The sequence below is a fragment of the Lissotriton vulgaris genome, unplaced genomic scaffold (genome assembly GCF_964263255.1).
Source record: "Lissotriton vulgaris unplaced genomic scaffold, aLisVul1.2 SCAFFOLD_1088, whole genome shotgun sequence".
Classification (NCBI taxonomy): Eukaryota; Metazoa; Chordata; class Amphibia; order Caudata; family Salamandridae; genus Lissotriton; species Lissotriton vulgaris.
This window is the reverse complement of record NW_028251602.1, coordinates 26,849-46,854: the sequence shown is the minus strand read 5'-3', so window position 1 is coordinate 46,854 and position 20,006 is coordinate 26,849. Positions and strand designations below refer to the sequence as shown.

Below are 20,006 nucleotides of genomic sequence, written 5' to 3'. Positions count from 1 at the left end.
CATTGGCCAATCCGCCCCCTCAGACTCCGGTGTCCCACTCAAATCGATCTACGAAGAATCCAGGAAATGGACAAACTCATGCCGCTCTTCTCTCTCTCCACAGAGAGCTGTCGGTGTGATCCCAAAAGCCGTAGGAGATTACCCGTCTTTGACATCAGCCAATGAAAGGAGACGTTGTCACGAAAGAAGGCGGTCATTCCGGTGGCGCGGAAATCGGAGGAGGGAGACAACCTGAAGAGGACGCGGAGCCGACCGAAGGAGACCCGAGGACTGAAGAGACGGTGAAAGAAGAAGAAGAGCTGACCGAAGGAGACCTGAGGAGAGGAACAACCACGACGGAAGGAGATTCGGGACCAGACGAACGCTGGTACGAGGAGTGGTGGAATTCTCCGGAGGACGCGAATGAGCGGCCGCAACTCTGGAGAGTTGCGGCAGAGCCGGTGAGTGACAGCGGCACAAGGGGGACTGAGGGGGGGACGCGGAAGGTGGGTAAAGTAGGAAGGGGTCCTTGACGAGAGTATGTGGTGATTTTCTGTTTCCTGTTTGATGGAGGGTTTTACACCAGGATACGAAGTCTAGGTAAAAAGTGTACAGAATCGGTATTTTTATTTAACTGTGGAAGCTAGAAGGGGCGAGTTGTTACAGTATGACATCATTAGCAAAACAAGCGTGACCATTACTTCATTTGCACCATTTTCTTTGCTTAAAAAGAAATGGACCATTACAGTAAAATCCCTCACTCCTGCTACCAAGCCCTAGGCACTTATTAAAAGTCCTTCCCCTTCACAACTATCCCCTGAAGAACCTAGAGATAAGCACTTTCGCGGTGTGGTGACGGGTCAACCTGACATAAATCATTTAAATACTGGTGTGCTGGCAGCTCTTTCTTTTCCTCTCTTATGAGGCTCCGGGGAGACACCTTTGACCCAGAAGAAGAAGAGCAGGAAACATCACCTTCTTCATCGTCATCTGGTTCGCCGAAGTCACTTACTAAAGAAGAACCGAGAGGACCAGAACCTGAAGCACAAACCCCTGCCCAAACTTCTGTTACTTATGATAATAAAAAGCTATCACTTGGAAAAAACATTCAGCCTCCTCGCCTGTATATCAAACCAGCGCTCCCATAGTACAGTTTTAGGGAACCAGATCTGGCACCTGGTTAACAGGAACCTTGTGCACTTACAGTACATAACTACATCAGAGATCAGCAAAAACATGGGGGCCTACCATGTCAAAAGAGGCACTTTCCCACACTTGCAAACTTGTGAATCCTTATTGGACATTGATAGGGTTTCAGACCAAGCACCGGGTCTCTGGAAATCAGAAATGTCCACCAGGGTCCAAGGCCAATTGAATGGTTTCGCAGTCATTTGTCCAAAGTTTGCAGACCTCATGGGCCACAATGTGGGTCCCTTGCTCACTTTGCCACTTTGCCTGGCTGATGACTGATGATTAGCCAGAAACTAGTCCAGGAAAGACATGGCTTGGCAGGTCGGGCTGGACTGTTCCCATGAGGCACAGGGTCGGACTGATTTGCATATGGCCATGTCTGAACTGGAGTGGTGGATTGAGCTAAAGAATGATGATGAATTAAACCCAGATCAGTTGACTGGGGGTGAGTGTTTGATTTGCTCAAGCGCTCCGTCCATTATCTCCTTTGGTATCGCTTTGTTCGCCCTAAGTTGGCAGGGTATGCCCAGACATGAGTCCCTTGCTCACTTTACCACTGGATTCAAGCTAGCCTGGCTGATGACGGCTGATTAGCCAGAAACTGGTCCCAGGATGCTTGTTTCCGGTCCAGGGAAGACCGGGCTTGGCAGTTCGGGCTGGACTGTTCCCATGAGGCACAGGGTCAGACTGATTTGCATATGGCCATGTCTGAACTGGGGTGGTGGAGTGAGCTAAAGAATGATGATGGATTAAACCCAGATCAGTTGACTGGGGGTGAGTGTTTTATTTGCTCAAGAGCTCCGTCCATTATCCCCTTTAGTATCACAATGTGGAACCCAGCTTCTGTCTTAAAATCAGTAAATTGTTTTCCAATGTTACCATTAGGCAGCTCCTGTGCAGGAAGAGACAGGATGGCACCACATCTCCTTAAGGCTTTAGTAATGTTTCACGATGAGGGGAACAAGTCACTTTATCCTGTAATGGTTCGAGTTGTAGCCAGCCAATCAGGGAGCTTCAGGTCGGAGGACCCAACTTTGGGTTTATGTATCCGAAATGGACGACAGGAGAAAAAGCTCCTCAATCTAATTTGATTCAATATATTTTTACAAATGGGGGTGGGGTCGCACACTACTCACACACCGGCGGTGTCGCCCCTAAGGACTCTGGTCAATGTAATAAAGTGTTCGCGATGCATCATCTTTCGACTTCTGCTATCTTCGCTGTCTTCGCCATCCCTGGACACGTGTTTCGGGGTATTACCCCTCATCAACAGGGATAGGCCGTGTACTGGGGTTGCCGATGGCTGTCAATATCTGCCAGGTATAGTACCACTCAGGCGCGTAGGTGCCGGATCCCAGGCTCGTCAGCCCACTGCTCACGGGAGCTTTAAAGTTACAAATGGGGGTGAGGTCGCACACTACTCACACACCGGCTGTGTCGCCCCTAAGGACTCTGGTCAATGTAGTAAAGTGTTTGCGATGCATCATCTTTCGATCTTCTGCTATCTTCGCTGTCTTCGCCATCCCTGGACAAGTGTTTCGGGGTATTACCCCTCATCAGCAGGGATAGGCCGTGTACTGGGGTTGCCGATGGCTGCCAATATCTGCCAGGTATGGTACCACTCAGGCGCGTAGGTGCGGGATCCCAGGCTCATCAGCCCACTGCTCACGGGAGCTTTAAAGTTACAAATGGGGGTGGGGTCGCACACTACTCACACACCGGCGGTGTCTCCCCTAAGGACTCTGGTCAATGTAGTAAAGTGTTTGCGATGCATCATCTTTCGATCTTCTGCTATCTTCGCTGTCTTCGCCATCCCTGGACACGTGTTTCGGGGTATTACCCCTCATCAGCAGGGATAGGCCGTGTACTGGGGTTGCCGATGGCTGCCAATATCTGCCAGGTATAGTACCACTCAGGCGCGTAGGTGCGGGATCCCAGGCTCGTCAGCCCACTGCTCACGGGAGCTTTAAAGTTACAAATGGGGGTGGGGTCCCACACTACTCACACACCGGTGGTGTCGCCCCTAAGGACTCTGGTCAATGTAGTAAAGTGTTCGCGATGCATCATCTTTCGATCTTCTGCTATCTTCGCTGTTTTCGCCATCCCTGGACACGTGTTTCGGGGTATTACCCCTCATCAGCAGGGATAGGCCGTGTACTGGGGTTGCCGATGGCTGCCAATATCTGCCAGGTATAGTACCACTCAGGCGCGTAGGTGCGGGATCCCAGGCTCGTCAGCCCACTGCTCACGGGAGCTTTAAAGTTACAAATGGGGGTGGGGTCGCACACTACTCACACACCGGCGGTGTCGCCCCTAAGGACTCTGGTCAATGTAGTAAAGTGTTCGCGATGCATCATCTTTCGATCTTCTGCTATCTTCGCTGTCTTCGCCATCCCTGGACACGTGTTTCGGGGTATTACCCCTCATCAGCAGGGATAGGCCGTGCACTGGGGTTGCCGATGGCTGCCAATATCTGCCAGGTATAGTACCACTCAGGCGCGTAGGTGCGGGATCCCAGGCTCGTCAGCCCACTGCTCACGGGAGCTTTAAAGTTACAAATGGGGGTGGGGTCACACACTACTCACACACCGGCAGTGTCGCCCCTAAGGACTCTGGTCAATGTAGTAAAGTGTTCGTGATGCATCATCTTTCGATCTTCTGCTAACTTCGCTGTCTTCGCCATCCCTGGACACGTGTTTCGGGGTATTACCCCTCATCAGCAGGAATAGGCCGTCTACTGGGGTTGCCGATGGCTGCCAATATCTGCCAGGTATAGTACCACTCAGGCGCGTAGGTGCGGGATCCCAGGCTCGTCAGCCCACTGCTCACAGGAGCTTTAAAGTTACAAATGGGGGTGGGGTCGCACACTATTCACACACCGGCGGTGTCGCCCCTAAGGACTCTGGTCAATGTAGTAAAGTGTTTGCGATGCATCCTCTTTCGATCTTCTGCCATCTTCGCTGTCTTCGCCATCCCTGGACACGTGTTTCGGGGTATTACCCCTCATCAGCAGGAATAGGCCGTGTACTGGGGTTGCCGATGGCTGCCAATATCTGCCAGGTATAGTACAACTCAGGCGCGTAGGTGCGGGATCCCAGGCTCGTCAGCCCACTGCTCACAGGAGCTTTAAAGTTACAAATGGGGGTGGGGTCGCACACTATTCACACACCGGCGGTGTCGCCCCTAAGGACTCTGGTCAATGTAGTAAAGTGTTTGCGATGCATCCTCTTTCGATCTTCTGCTATCTTCGCTGTCTTCGCCATCCCTGGACACGTGTTTCGGGGTATTACCCCTCATCAGCAGGGATAGGCCGTGTACTGGGGTTGCCGATGGCTGCCAATATCTGCCAGGTATAGTACCACTCAGGCGCGTGGGTGCGGGATCCCAGGCTCGTCAGCCCACTGCTCACGGGAACTTTAAAGTTACAAATGGGGGTGGGGTCGCACACTACACACACCGGCGGTGTCGCCCCTAAGGACTCTGGTCAATGTAGTAAAGTATTTGCGATGCATCATCTTTCGATCTTCTGCTATCTTCGCTGTCTTCGCCATCCCTGGACATGTGTTTCGGGGTATTACCCCTCATCAGCAGGGATAGGCCGTGTACTGGGGTTGCCGATGGCTGCCAATATCTGCCAGGTATAGTACCACTCAGGCGCGTAGGTGCGGGATCCCAGGCTCGTCAGCCCACTGCTCACGGGAGCTTTAAAGTTACAAATGGGGGTGGGGTCGCACACTACTCACACACCGGCGGTGTCGCCCCTAAGGACTCTGGCCAATGTAGTAAAGTGTTTGCGATGCATCATTTTTCGATCTTCTGCTATCTTCGCTGTCTTCGCCATCCCTGGATGCGTGTTTCGGGGTATTACCCCTCATCAGCAGGGATAGGCCGTGTACTGGGGTTTCCGATGGCTGCCAATATCTGCCAGGTATAGTACCACTCAGGCGCATAGGTGCGGGATCCCAGGCTCGTCAGCCCACTGCTCACGGGAGCTTTAAAGTTACAAATGGGGGTGGGGTCGCACACTACTCACACACCGGCGGTGTCGCCCCTAAGGACTCTGGTCAAAGTAGTAAATTGTTCGCGATGTATCATATTTCGATCTTCTGCTATCTTCGCTGTCTTCGCCATCCCTGGACACGTGTTTCGGGGTATTACCCCTCATCATAAGGGATAGGCTGTGTACTGGGGTTGCCGATGGCTGCCAATATCTGCCAGGTATAGTGCCACTCAGGCGCGTAGGTGCGGGATCCTAGGCTCGTCAGCCCACTGCTCACGGGAGTTTAAAGCTCCGGTGAGCAGTGGGCCAAATAGGGTCCCTTCTTCCTAAGTCAGGGCAAGTGGACTACCCCCTTTGACAATCCCTGCTCAACCCTGTGGTAACGTAGCACAAGCAGTTAGGCCTATCGCAGAGGCAGTGTGTGAAGCATTTATGACCATGCACAATAAGGCAGTAACAACACCACAAAAGGACACAACTCAGGTAGGGATAGAAAAATAATATCTTTATCTAAGGTTTAACTCAATACTCTCAAAGCGTTTTAACAAGCTACAATGCACGTAAACCAGTAGGGACTCAAAAAGGCAATAACGTATTCATCAGACGTGACACTGACTGAGTACAAGGCTGGTGCCTATGCGACCAATGGCGTACAAGATATCTGCAGTTGAAAGGGGATACAGCGTGCAGCTTTTCAAAAAAGCGGAGACGGTGACAGGCGAACTCCCAGCGAAAACAAGTCTTGGCTGCAGGGGTCCGTAGCATGCACCCACAGTGATTCAGGCACTCAGGGACAGGCGGGCTCTCAGCAACAGCAGCACGCGGCTGCAACGGGCCAAGCTGGTGGTGGCGATGACTCTCGTCTTGCAGCTCCGTGGTAATCTCACAGCGGCAGCAGCTCTCGCTTAGCTTCGGCGGCCCACGAGACGATAGTGACAGTCCTCGACAATGGTGAACAAGATGTGGGCACTCAGTGGCAGCAGCGCTTTCTTAGCTGTGATGGCCCACAGGACAAATCACGATGAGGCAACGTTGGCAAAGGTGCGGGCGCTCAGCTGCAGCAGCTCTCTCTTAGCTGCGGCGGCCCACAGGACAGATTCCAATGATGCAAAGTTGGCAAAAGTGCGGGCACTCAGTGGCAGCAGCTCTCTCTTAGCTGCGGTGGCCCACAGGATGAATCATGATGATACAAAGTTGGCAAAGGTGCGGGCACTCAGCTGCAGCAGCTCTCTCTTAGCTGCGGCAGCCTACAGGACAGACCACAATGATGCAGAAGGTGCGGGCACTCAGGGGGCAGCAGCTCTCTCTTAGCTACAGCAGCCCACAGGACGAAGGATGGTCTCGACCAGGCTGGCGCAACGATGGGTACTCAGCGGCTGCAGTCTCTTAGCTGCAGCGGCCACACATATTCAGCGAAGGTTCCGAAAGTTCAAATTCAGGCAGGCTCTCAGCAGTGACAGCTCTCTCTTAGCTGAAGCGGCCCACACAGATTCAGTGAAGGTTCCCAGTCCGCGATCCTCACATTAGAACTAGAGACTCCGGATTGCTCGACGGAGGCCTCACCTGTAAGCAGAATTCTAAGCACAGGAATTCCGACGGCTGACAGGGTGAAGTCTAATGTCCCTGAGACTTCGGCAGGAGGCGCTCTCCATTCAGGCCCTCGGGAAGTTTCTTCAGCATGCTTGGTGAAAGTTTCAAAAGTCCTTTCCTCTGTTCACTCGGACAGAGTTTCGTCTTGACATCCAGAAGGAACACACCTGGACAAGGTTCCGGGGCAGCATTTTATACCTAAAAAGTCTTTGTTCTCTAAAGCCACAAATCACTCAATTCAGTCAGACCCAGTTTGGTGAGGTCGGGGAGCACTTGGTTTACGAGGCGACATCCTGCCCTTTCATAATGCGGGGGTCTGCTATCAGACGCCCAGTGGAGGGGTGGAGCCATCATTCACCTTGCCAGGCACGGCCTTGCTCAGATCAAAGAGTCACCCCTACCTGAATACTGATCTCTCTCTCCAGCCAGGTCTGACCCAGCTGGCCCTGCTGCTCCAAAACCAGACGGCCACTACACATACTAGCAAAGCCTACAGGAAAGCTCAGGCAAGAAAATACAGCGTTTTCAGAAGAGCCATTTTTGAACATGGGATATATAAAGGGTTCTTACTAAAAGGTGTATCTCAATACCCTGAGCATAAACATATCACACTATCAGGTTATGGGGGTCAGATAGGATTGTAGAAGGTAATCGTCAGCCTGCCGATTCTGGCCAATGAGAACGGATAGCTTCACGATAGTAACAGTGAAATGGAGGGTAACTCACTATTAGAACATGCTACACAGATCTAGGCATTATGGTTATCCTAATTCATACATTCATCTTTACACAGGGACCATTCGCTCTGTGGAACTGATTAGCAGTGGCACGGCGCCCACAGCATCTAAATCCAGCCAACATAAAAGATAGGAAGCGAAAGATGAAGGGAGACTCACGCCAATGATGCCAGGTCTAATAAAACATAATTGAAGCAGCTGTTTAAAGCAACAAATGGAACGCTGATTTTCTTTCTTCTGCTCTATTTTGCTAGCTTACTGTGACAAGCAGAGAGAACATGCTTATTTATTCAACTCCTTAGATAGAGGAAAGGTGGAATCGTAGAATCTTTCTGCATGTTTCTACATGTTCCGAGGTACTGCAGCTTTTTTATGACTTGTATTGAACTGTTTCTAATATCCCACAGGTTTTTGATGCGTTTAATTTTGCATTAGAGGCTTTATTTTTATTCTTCTTGTTTGCAAACATGTTTGCTCTTTCATATGAAAGAGCTACGTAACAAGGTTTTAAGTGGTTTGTGGGAAAGGTGATGGTGTGAACATGTATTATATGAGATAAAGTACCACCTGGCGCACATTATAAGATTACTGCGAGTCACCTCGGAGTCCAATAACCTTATAAAGTAACTCTGCCTTCGGCCTCATTCCTCTATATAGTAATGGAACTCCTCAGTGACAAGCAATATCCTTATAATGTGTGGCCGGAGTTACTTTATCCCTAATATATTTTCACTGAATAAGGTTAAAGTGAAATTAGAGTTGGTTTTGTTATAACACCTTAATGGATCTTTAAAAAAATCAAAAAATAAATTCTTAAAAAACAAGGGTAAATTGCATTTATAGTTAAAACGTAAAACTGATCAAACCACTGCAAAATGCAAATTATAGTTAGAACCACAATACATAACTCGCACTACGGGTGTGCAAACCCTAACTCAGCATGTTACGTGTGATGATGTGATGACATTTTACATAGTTAAAGAGTTTACTAAAGGCAGGATGCTGCTGTAGGGAGATCATGGCTACTTTTATCTTCCCTTAAAACCATTAATAGCACACTTGGGACTGAGCTAGAATTCGGGTGGGTGAACTCACAAGTCACATACAATGAATCACGTAGTGTATCTGTCTTTCACAACGAGGCCGTGTGCACTCTTGGAGAACCCTGCAGTGGCAAGAACATCCCTGGTCGGCCCTGCTGTTGAGGCTGAATACAGACTAGGATTTTTATATCAGGAACTGGAGACGACTGCGTCTTACCAAATGTAACTGTGCAACTGGAAACAGAGTTCCCTCTCTAGACTGTGCATGTCGGCTATTCTCAATGAACACCACATCACTTTTATCCGACTATTACGTGTGAGTCTGGCCAGTAATTTCTCCCATGAATTGTGCCATTTCCAGTTCCTCAGCCTGGAATGGGGACGAACTAGGAAGGGCGAGAGCTACTGTCCTATTTGTCTCATGCAGAGTCCCATAACCAGGCCTGTTTCTGCACAGGAAGGATGCAGTCCTGTGTGGAAACAGAGAAGAGTGCAGGGGCACATCTGCACCCTGTGTACACTGGGGGTCAGTATCGCTCAGTGGGTTCACCCAACAGCAAATGATCCCCTCAGAGACTTTCTAAAATCTGCTAATATGCATTCTAAAGAGGTTACATGTGTTAGTATGCACTCCGCGTGTCCATGTATAGCGAAACACATACCTGGGGTGACTTTGGACAGCAATAAATATGACTGTGTTGGTCCTGTCTCCATTGAGTCTGAGGGGGCGTCTTCATCTGCAGTATTTGTATCTAGTTCTACGCATGATGGGGGCACAGGCTGATCCTGCTCTTCAGGACAGAGCAGTTCTGTCTTGCTGTTCTGATGTTGATGCTGTGATTCAGGATGCAGTGGTTTGAGTATGTAGCTCTGATCGGAGCCCTGTGCATCAGTACAGGCTGGTTCTAGCTTGTAGTTTAGATTTGAATCCTGCTCCTCTGTGTGCAGTGGTTCCACTGTTTTGTTCTGATCTGTTTTTTGTGCTTCAGGAAGCAACGATTCTCTCTCTCGATCCAGTGCAGCAGTGTGCAGTGATTCCACTGTGTTGTTCTGATCTGAACCTGGTGCATCTGCACAGGTCTGATCTAGCTTGTCCTTCTGCTCTGGTTCCTGTGCTTCAGGGCGCATAGATTCTAGCTCGTAGTTCACGTTTGGATCCTGTGCATAAGGAAGTTCCTGCTTCAAGCATAAGTGTTGCTGTAGGCGCTGGGTTTGTTGTGGCCCCAGCTCATCAAAGGACAATAGCCCAGACTCTATGTGTTCGTCTGATGACAACCCATCAGGTGAACCGGGTTGTAGGCTGCGGTTCTCTTGGAGATCTTGGAAATAAAAACACATCAATTCTTCCTCCAAGGGATCCTCAGGTTCCATCCCATCTGGCAGCGTGGGTTGTATACGGTGGTTTTGCTGTGGTTCGTGTCCTTCAGGAAATAGCGGGTGTGGGAAGAGGTTCTGTTGCTGGTCCCATCTATTAGTAGACAATGAGGATGGTTCTTGCTTCAGGGGCTCATCTGGCTCCCTCTCTTCTGTGAACGCTGACTGTACGCTCTGGTCTTGCTCCGGTGCCTGGCCAACAACAAATTGTGAGGGAAGACACAGGCTTGCCTCCAGTGATCTGCCTGGAGGATCTGTCGGAGGGCATATGGATAAAGTACAATCCAGCTGTAGTCCATTTCTATCTGGAAACCCAGGTTGCATGCACTGGTCTCGCTTCGACTCGTGTACATCTGGAAAACCAGGTTGCAAGCACTGGTCTCGCTTCGACTCGTGTACATCTGGAAACCCAGGTTGCAAGCACTGGTCCTCCTGTGGGTCACGTCGATCTGAAAACACTGGCTGTAGACAAAGGTGTGGCTCCTCTGGACGCCCTTGACCATCGGTCGGAGAAGAGAGCGTACACTCCTGCTTTAGTGCATGCCCATCATAACACACTGTCTGAAGACACAAGCTCGGTTCCACTGGCCTGTCCAATTGAGGTGGCGCCGGAGACCGGCTAACAGCACAATCTCTAATGCTCGCCGGACAGATCACCTCCAAAGACACTGCACCATTATCTAGGTAACCTTGATCCTTTTCTATCCAGATTTTCTTAATCATCCCAGCAACTCTAGAAGGTACGTCCTCCACAGTATTCAGCAAGTTATCCAGTTTGGCTTCCAACTCCTCCAGCATGGATAAAAGGATAATGTGGGGCAGGTCCTCCAAAAGCGGTTCCAGGTCCCTGTACCTCTGAGCATCATTTTGGGATCCCGAAGCGGAGACGTTATGGAGAGGTAAAGATGGGACTGTGGCTCTTACGGATTCACGTGAACATTGCGCTGTCACTTTCTTTCCAGGAGCCCGTCTTCTGCCCATTCTGGTAAATTGATGTTCAAGTCTCAAGTGTCTGCAGAGAGATGGAAAAGAGAAAACACAACACGTTATCACAGGACAGTTAGGTCAAAATATTCCTTCCTGTCTTACCAAGCCCGGTGTGCTCAGAGAACATCGCTCATGTCTAAAACCACCCAAAAATGCAATCATTAGATTTTCACAATGCCCATAACCTAGTCCATATATTATGAAAGAAACTGATTTGAAATGTGTTTCCAGCACAATAAGCTTGATTTCGATCTAGGTAGTATGGTTTAGCCATCACTGTTTCAACTTGATTAACTGTATGCCTTCTTGGCGGTCCAATCACTCTATTTAGATGTTGGCGGGTCCATAGAGAAAAGAACGACAGAGTACCACCGACGCCGCCAGCAATTTTCAACTGAATTGACGGTGTAAGAGGCAGAAGCAGCTGTTGGAGGCACTCCAGCCAAGATGATTTATTTATTTATTTATTTATTTATTTATTTATTTATTTATTATAAAGTTTTGTATAGCGTGAACAAGACCCGTGGGTATCAGAGCGCTTAACATGAGAGAGGAAAAAGTGTTAACATATATATAAACAGTTAGCGAGCAACCGCTGTGAGGTAGATGATATATATAATCGTAACACCTGTGAGCGTTAGCGTACATAAATAAGCTATGACAAAATTACTAACAAAAGCATGTATATATAACAGATATGACAAAATTACTAACAAAAGCATGTATATATAACAGATATGAGGTAGCTCGGTATATGTTCATGAAAGATGCTGTTCTCCTGTTCACTCAAAGTAACCATTACTAATGGCCTTTCGGTTGTTCTCATATCATAGGATACGTATTCCATTATAGAATTGCCTATGTCTCCCTTCCTAATGGCGTACATGATCAGTACTGGGCAGCAGTAAATCCGAACCAAGAACAGTGTTCTAGGTAATGTATATATTCATCAGCAGGCTCTTCACTTCCCGCTTGAATGTTACCAGATTCTGGATCTTCCTGATGTTTGGAGGGAGTGAGTTCCAAATTCTGGGGGCAGCTCCTGAGAACGCTCTGTCATAGGTTTTTTTCTTTCGGAAGAAGGCTGGCCGTAGAAGCAACTCCTTAGCACTCTTAGCTGGTCTGTTGCCACCGGACAGCTGAATTTTCTTGGCTAGATATCTTGGGGTGTTCTCATGTAGTGCTTTGTGTGTGATGCATGCTATCTTCATTTGGATTCTTGCTTCATACGGTAGCCAGTTTAATACTTTCAGGTGCGGGGATATATGATCATATTTCCTGGTTCCAGTGATAAGTCTTGCCGCAGCGTTAAGGCAGGCTTTCAGTGGTGCTGTGGACGTTTTTGGTAATCCAGCCAAGGTAGTGCAACCATATTCAATCCTCGAGATAACTAAGGATTGGATTGCCACTTTGAGGTCAGACTCTGTGATGTATGGTTTCAATTTTCTTAAGTAGTTCAAGTGAAAGCGGGCACTTTTTGCCATTGAATTAATGTGGGCTTTCATGTCTAGATTCTCGTCTAGGGTGATTCCTAGAGATTTAGCTGAGTTGACAAGGGTTGGGGTGCAGTTTAGCGCAGTCACGACTTTCGTCCAATCCTTTATTTCTGTATGGCTCCTTGGTGGAGAAATTAGTAAGAACTCTGTTTTATGTGCATTCAGCTTCAGGTGGTTTGTGGTTAACCATTGAAGTGCCATTTTTAGTGTCTCATTCATTAATTCCAAATCTTTTAGGGATGCGATCTTTAAGTATATTTGCGTGTCGTCAGCATACATGTGATAGGATATTTGAGATTTTTGGAGAATTTCTGTGAGTGGTTCAACGTATAGGTTAAACAGATCAGGGGATAATGTCGAACCTTGAGGGACTCCAATTGAGATAGGGCACGGAAGTGAAGTAGATTGGTTAACCAGGAAGCGCTGCGTTCTGTTCTGTAAAAAGGACTCGAACCAATTCAGCACAATTCCCGATAGTCCCATCCTGTCCCGTAGCCTGGCCAGTAATGCCTCATGATTTACCGTATCAAATGCCGATGACAGGTCTAGGAGAATCAGTAAGCATGCTTGATTTTGGTCAAGGGCCTGCAGCGCGTCATCAATAATATGGAGAATCGCTGTTTCCGTGCTGTGCCCTGCTCTGAATCCCGATTGACATTCGTCTAGCAAGGAGAATTTGGTGATGTGTTGGCTCAGTTGGTTCTGCACACATTTCTCAGTCAGCTTGGCCAGTAAAGGGATGTTGGTCACTGGGCGAAAGTTATTTGGATCTGATGCATCCGCTGTAGGTTTTTTGATTATGGGAACGACTTGACCTGTTTTTAGGCAGTCGGGAAGGATCCCTTGTGAAAGTGACGCATTTATTATTTCGGTCCATATTGGAATCAGGATGTGATTAATTTCTTTTACGCATTTTGCAGGCAGAGGGTCTTGGTAGTGGTTGTTAGGTTTGATTCCTGCGAGCGTCTTAGCAATCGTGTGTTGGTCATATAGTTCGAATGATTCCCAGCTCGCCTTGTTTTTTGCGATGGTGCAATCCGTTGCGCAATCCGTTGTAGAGTCAGCATCGTTAGTAAACGGAGGTTCGTTGGGAAGGTTCGACGCCGAGTTTCTCAGCTCTACTTCGAGCGTTTTGGCCTTTTCCGGGAAAAATGTGGAAAATTCATCACAGTTTAGAGGTGTTTTTGAATTTTCTAGCACTGATTTGGCTAGTTTGTTTGATTGCTCCTTTAGGATTTCAAATAGTTTTCGTGGTCTGTTTTTGACATTATCCAGTTCTGCTCTTATAAATTCCTTTTTTGAGTTGATGATCTTTTTATTATATTGGTTCCTTATTTTTCTGAGGGCTTCCAGTTCAGGAGATGATGGGTGTTGCCTCCATTTTCTTTCGGCCATTCTCAATTTGCGTCTATCTTCGTTTAGTGCTTCGTTAAACCATGGGTTTTTTGTCTTCTCTGAGATTCTTTTCAATTTTAATGGCATGGTGTTATTAACGATATTTTCAACAGCTGCTATGTAGTGATCCGTCAGCTCGTTAACTTTTTCCAGGTTGTTGGGTGGCTTTAAGTCTCTTTCGCAGCTTTCGACCAGTAGTTTCATATTTGCTTCTTTTGTGTCCCGGGTCCATTTTTTGGCTTTGAAAGGTTGCCTGGTCCTACCTTTTCTCAATGTGGGTATCATGAAAGTTATGGCATGATGATCAGACCAGTCACACGGTGTTATGGAGTGGATTGTTGCAGCATTGTTTCTTGAGATAATCCAGTCTAACGTCGCTCCTTTAGAGTGTGTGGGTAGTGTGCACGCTTGAGTGAGGTTTAGTTCAGTGAGGAAGCCTTTAAGCTTGTTGACCAGTTTGTCATTGCAGTTCTCCCAGTGAAGGTTGAAGTCGCCTAGAAATATGTTATTGGCAGCGTTGTTAGAGTTGGCTGTTATGATCTCCATTAACTCTACTATAAACTTTTCGTTATCTCCTGGTGGGTGGTAAAATGTATGCAAGTTGCATTGTTGAATGTTGGTTGATCTTATGTTAAGACCAAGATACTCACAGGATTCTAGCGGGTCGGCCTGAATTTGTTTAACCTCTATGTCAGATCGATGAATACAGGCTATCCCTCCCCCTAGCTTTATGGGTCTATCAAGTCTCAAAATGTTGAATTGCGGTGGTACTAACAGATCCATGGTTGGGGATGAAGATTCCGTAAGCCATGTTTCTGTAAGGATTGCCAGGTCAATGTCCTTGTTGAGGATGAGGTCCGCTATGTCCGATGCATGTTTGGTTGCTGATCGACAGTTGAGTAGTAGACAGGTCAGATGTTTTCCTTTTGTACTAATGTTCACATTTTCGGCTTCGTTTGGAGTTAGCTGTATATGCTGTAAGTTGTGGGGGTTGGATGTTCTATTGTTTTTTCTCGATGTTCTGTTAGCGTCAGGTGGTAATGTTTTGATTCTCTCCCCTTCGATGTGGTCCGATCGATCATATGTTCGGATTAAGGCCAGCGTTTCCTCTTTCGATAGTGGTTTAGACCTGTCTGGTCTGTTGTCTCTCTGTTTTAAACGCATGTCTGCCTCGTTACACTCTCTATGTGAAGAATGAGCAAGGTTTTGGATATCCGTGACTTTAGAATGAATGTTCACCGTCATCTCTCCAATTTTTTCAATCGTCTGTACGGTATTAATAGTGGCTTTTGCTAGCTTGCTCACTAGTTTCTGAAGCTTATTAAAGTCCTTCTTGTTCTGATGAGATTTCTTAAGGGCGGCCGATCTGTACCTCCCTTCTACTCTTCTCCTTTTTGGCTCGGTTCTTGGTTGCGCTGCCATTTCCTTTATCTTCTCTTTTTGATTGTCGGTTCCAATTCTATTAGGTGTGTCGTTGGTGCTGGATATGTTCCGAGTTACTAGGAGCATGTTTGTGGGTGAAGGTCTGCATGTCGCTGGTGTTGTAATAGCGAGCGGTATCGGGAGGTTGATGGAGTTAGATAAATCCTGTGAAGTTGGTAGGTCGTTTGATGGTGGAGGTGTGAACGACGTTGGAATTGTGCTGGAGAGGGTGTGGGATGTAGGAAGGCTGGTGACTTCTGTCTCACCCAGTGTATGCTCTACGTGAGGGGCCTCGTGGTTCAGGAGTAGGGGCGACTCTTCTCTTTGGCACTGGTAGTGTTCTTTGTTTGTCTGATAGGTAGACTTCTCAGTTCTTACAGTCGTGTTCTCCGTTACTGGCATTACTAGACCAGTAGTCTCTACCTGGTTAGGGTTTTGAGCATGATCGTTCCTGGTTCTATTTACGCCTCTGATGGTGACATCGTGAATATCTAGAGTGTCTACTGGTGGGGTTAGGAGACGTAGATTACTCAGGTCGTCCATTGAGTCTTTTACCGATTGGAAAGTCTTGGCAAATCTCTCTAGATCTTAATTTGCTGCTTGTATTAGCACCATTCCCGATTTATATATCGTGCTAATCACGCTGTAGCTTTCCGTCGAGCCAACTATGGCTGGAATCCCTCCTAATTTGAGTTGGAATCAAAGAAAATGAGGAATAAAAACTTAACTTTTTTGTGTTTCACACTACTTTTTTTTGTCTTTAATCCCTTCATCCAGGTTCCACCTTTGCTACTTCGTCAGCACCACGATGCCAAATGACTCCGTTGTCGCTGGGATCTGAGGTAAGCTACTTTTACACTTGTCTTACTATGAATCATGTGTTGACAATTGCTGTAGCCTTACATATTTTTGCATTGCACTTACATTCAATTTTGTTCTCCTGTGTAATGCAGTAGTCATCATTTAATAATTTAAAAAGGTCAAATGAATACATCTGTATTGACACTTGAAAAAATATATTGTGGCTGTGGTGCCTGAGGGTGTGCATTCAATAGCGTGGGAATGTTGTTTGTGTGGCATACAATATGTAACAAAAACGGGCATGACACTACGTACATATGTATTTAGAAGCACACAAAACATATGTGTATGGACTCATTAATAAGTAGTACTTACCAGTCTCCACTCCACCAAGGACTCACTCCGTCAGCAAACTGCAGCTAGGACAACTCCTGCACAACGGGGATATGTAAATAGGCTTGGCACAATACGGCTGGCCTGATGGAGACAGAGTTATCTTAGCCAGCAGAGGAGACCATCGAGTCGGGGTGGTGTGCCACTTATGCGACGGAAAACAGTCTGTCGGTGTGGAAAATGGTTCAGCCAGCACACATCTAAATACAGCAGGCGGGATACCGGCAACTCAACGGAGTACTTGAAACTGCTGCCATGGAGTGACGGAGGGAATACTGACAAGATCTAAATCAGGGCCCATGTCTGTTCCTTGCTCTGTCCAAATTACACACTGTGCTACCTAAAAAAGAGAACTGCAGCAATCGAAGGTTTATAAAACCTTGGCAGACAAGACTGCGCTATCAACCTCACTTGCACTGTACAGCTCTCTTTTGCAATATTCAGTTAAGTGACTGAAGCACGCGCCAGCATATCAAACCTCTACAGGATCTACAAAATGCTGCTTATGTCATTGCATTTATAGAGAGCATGTTCAACCTGGGGTTTCTTGGCACTGAATCAGAAATTCATAAAAGAGAAGACAACAAATCAGACAAGAATGTAGTATTAGTAGGCTTGTGGGTTATCAGATTTCTGAGAAAACACTTAAGTTAGATTCGAATGTATTTAACCGGGAGAGAGTTCCCAATGGAAGGAGCTTGTACCAAAGCTGCAACCACCTGATCTGATCTTCTATAATTTTGGAATAGAAAGTAAATTCAAGTGAGATTGTAAGTTTTGTAGGGGTGTATGCATCTCCACCTGGCCTGCAATGAAGTGAGGGGCCAGACCTCTCAACCCTTTAGAGCTGAGGCAGAGGGTCTTAGAGCGGATTTGTTATTTCAATATAGGTGTGACGTGTGCCCACCTCAGAAGACGCTATAGTAAACAAGCTGCATCGCTGTGAATTACTCGTAATCTATGAATGGTGATAGTGGGTATTCTTACATATACTCGGTTGGCATAATGCGATCTAGATATAACTACAGCCACTGCTATTGCTTTTCTTGCTGAAAGTGGGAGCAGTGGCGTTATTTTCTTAAGTAGTTTCAGTATAAGTTTACATTTAGATCTTACTGTTGTTTGTTGTTAAGATTATTATCGATTGCTTTAGGTTTCCTATACTGGGTATCAGCTGGGAGAACTTTTGATGAAAGGGGCTAGTATACCCCCGGATCTGTCCCATGTGATATGGGAGCGAGTGGTCAGGCGTGTCCTTAGAAGAGCCCCCTATGCCCCAAACACTGATATATGGCTTCTGGTTCCCTTTGCACAAACTGCACACACTATGGCGGTTAGCCGGCGTCAGGAGGGTGGCTGTATATTGCTATCCGATCTCTACCCTGGAGACAGGTTCATTTCTATGCAAGAAGCCCAGGAATCGTTTGCCCTAGGGCCAGGCCAATTCCTGCAATATGCAAAGATAGCAGCAATGGCACGACAACTATGGCCCTCGTTTCCAGAACACACTAACCCTCTATACACTGTTGTCAATGTCGTAAACTAATTACACACTTATATTGGGCAGTACGCTCCGATAAATGACTAAAGCCCCTTCCAATCGAATCGGATTGTCAGCGGCATATTGAAGACCCAGTGGCTCAGCGGGAGTGGCTCAGGATAAATACGAGAATAAAAAGGGTGGCGGTGTCTGCTCGTTTTAAGCTAAAACAATAAAATATTATACACATGACCTACCTCTCCCCCAAGCGCCTGCACAGTACATATCCCACTAGAGACCAGAACTACCACACAAAGATCGCAGACTTTCTACACGTGATCTGGCACTGCCCAATGATACAGGGCTTTTGGCACTGCCCAAGGATACAGGGCTTTTGGCACTGCCCAATGATACAGGGCTTTTGGCACTGCCCAAGGATACAGGGCTTTTGGCACTGCCCAAGGATACAGGGCTTTTGGCACTGCCCAAGGATACAGGGCTTTTGGCACTGCCCAATGATACAGGGCTTTTGGCACTGCCGAGGGATACAGGGCTTTTGGCACTACCAAAGGATACAGGGCTTTTGGCACTGCCGAGGGATACAGGGCTTTTGGCACTGCCCAATGATACAGGGCTTTTGGTACTGCCCAATGATACAGGGCTTTTGGCACTGCCCAAGGATACAGGGATTTTGGCACTGCCCAAGGATACAGGGCTTTTGGCACCGCCCAAAGATATTGGGCTTTTGGGCTGAGGTTATAGTTGAATTACAGGAGGCCATTGGCTGGGAGATTCCTATATGTGCGTGTCTGCTGGGCCTTCTTCCAGAGAACCCAAAAAGGAAGCTCAGTAGCCAGTACACTATGCGAGGCTCCTTATAGCTAAGAGGGTAGCTGCAATCCACTGGATGAGTCCCCGGGCTCCGATGAGGAGGGCTTGGGAGGTTGATCCAGTGGAGTGGGTCTGGCGTTTGCATAGGTTTAAATTTCCACTTGAGAAGGACGAGAAGAGACCCCAAAGCATAGGAGGCCCTCGCCACCTGGGCTGAGATAATTCAGGGCCTACTCACTTACACATGTTCTCTAGAGGGGGACATGCCGGAGAGAATGGAGGTGAGCGAATGACGCCAAGGGGAGGGGAGAGAAACTCTTACAGCTGGGAAGATGATGCTCTACGGGGGAGTGCCATGCTCAGACTGACTCTGTTAACAAGATCAATCTCTATTGTATCTACTATGAAAGCTCAGGGGGTTGGGGTGGGGGTGTGATTTGAAGGTTCAGGGTTAAGGTTTGCCCATTCTAGATCAGTGATGATAGGACAGATTGGCGCTCGTGGGTCAGTTGACCTTTGCTGTATTCGTTCAATAACGGATGATTATGCCTGACTGCCTTACGTATGAATTGCCTTTATTGACTATTAAACTGAAAAAGATTTCAAGATTATTATCGATTATCACGCCCAGCTTTTAGCTGTGGGTGAGTAACGTTGTCTCCAAAGATTGATCCTATTCTTTAGAATTACAATCTCAGTTTTGTTAATATTCAACAAGTGAGATCATAGGTTTTGTACGGGTGTATGCATTTCCACCTGCCTTGCAATCTCAACCCTTTGGAGGTGAGGCAGAAGGTCTGATAGTGGATTTGTTATTTCAATATAGGTGTGGCGCGTGCCCACCTCTGAAGATGATGTAGTAAACAAGCTGTCTCTCTGTGAATAACTTGTTGTCTATGAATGTGTTATTGGATAATCTTACATATACTCGGTTGGCATAATGCGATCTAGATAGGACTGCGGGCACCGCTATTGCTTTTCTTGCCTAAAGTGGGAGCGGTGGTGTTATTTTCGTAAGTACTTTCAGTATAAATGTGCATTTAGAGCCTACTGCTGGTAGTTATTATCGTCCATCCCTGCCAGACTTTTAGCTCTAGGTTTGGGATTCTTGAGTATCTCTGGGCATCTCCCATCTTTTTCGGTAACAGAAGCACTACAGCATTTTTAAACGCACTTGAAACGATCGCTTCAGTTATTGATTTGCTGAAAACGCTCTGCATAAGATTGCTGAGGTCAGAGATACCATGACTCCTGGAGGGCAAGGGTCAGTTGGTGAGCAGATTTGAC

At 47.2% G+C, this 20,006-nt stretch overlaps 1 protein-coding gene across 1 annotated transcript; it reads right to left on the bottom strand.

Moving 5' to 3' along the window:
- Positions 1-805: 805 nt before the first annotated feature.
- Positions 806-10,895, bottom strand: LOC147662828 (uncharacterized). Its single transcript, XM_086950883.1, has 3 exons — positions 10,313-10,895; positions 9,203-10,216; positions 806-990 (listed from the first exon to the last, which is right to left on the bottom strand). The coding sequence occupies exons 1-3, from the start codon at positions 10,893-10,895 to the stop codon at positions 806-808; spliced, it is 1,782 nt and encodes a 593-aa protein (XP_086807009.1).
- Positions 10,896-20,006: the final 9,111 nt, after the last annotated feature.

Bases quoted from the DNA above. Each gene is read 5' to 3' on its own strand.
- LOC147662828 (XM_086950883.1), bottom strand. From the start codon at position 10,895: ATGGGCAGAAGACGGGCTCCTGGAAAGAAAGTGACAGCGCAATGTTCA. The intron at 10,217-10,312 runs TACACGAGTCGA...GGTTTCCAGATA, and splicing joins GCAACCTGGGTTTCCAGATG to GAAATGGACTACAGCTGGAT. The intron at 991-9,202 runs GTATGTGTTTCG...GTTCTTCTTTAG, and splicing joins GCTGTCCAAAGTCACCCCAG to TAAGTGACTTCGGCGAACCA.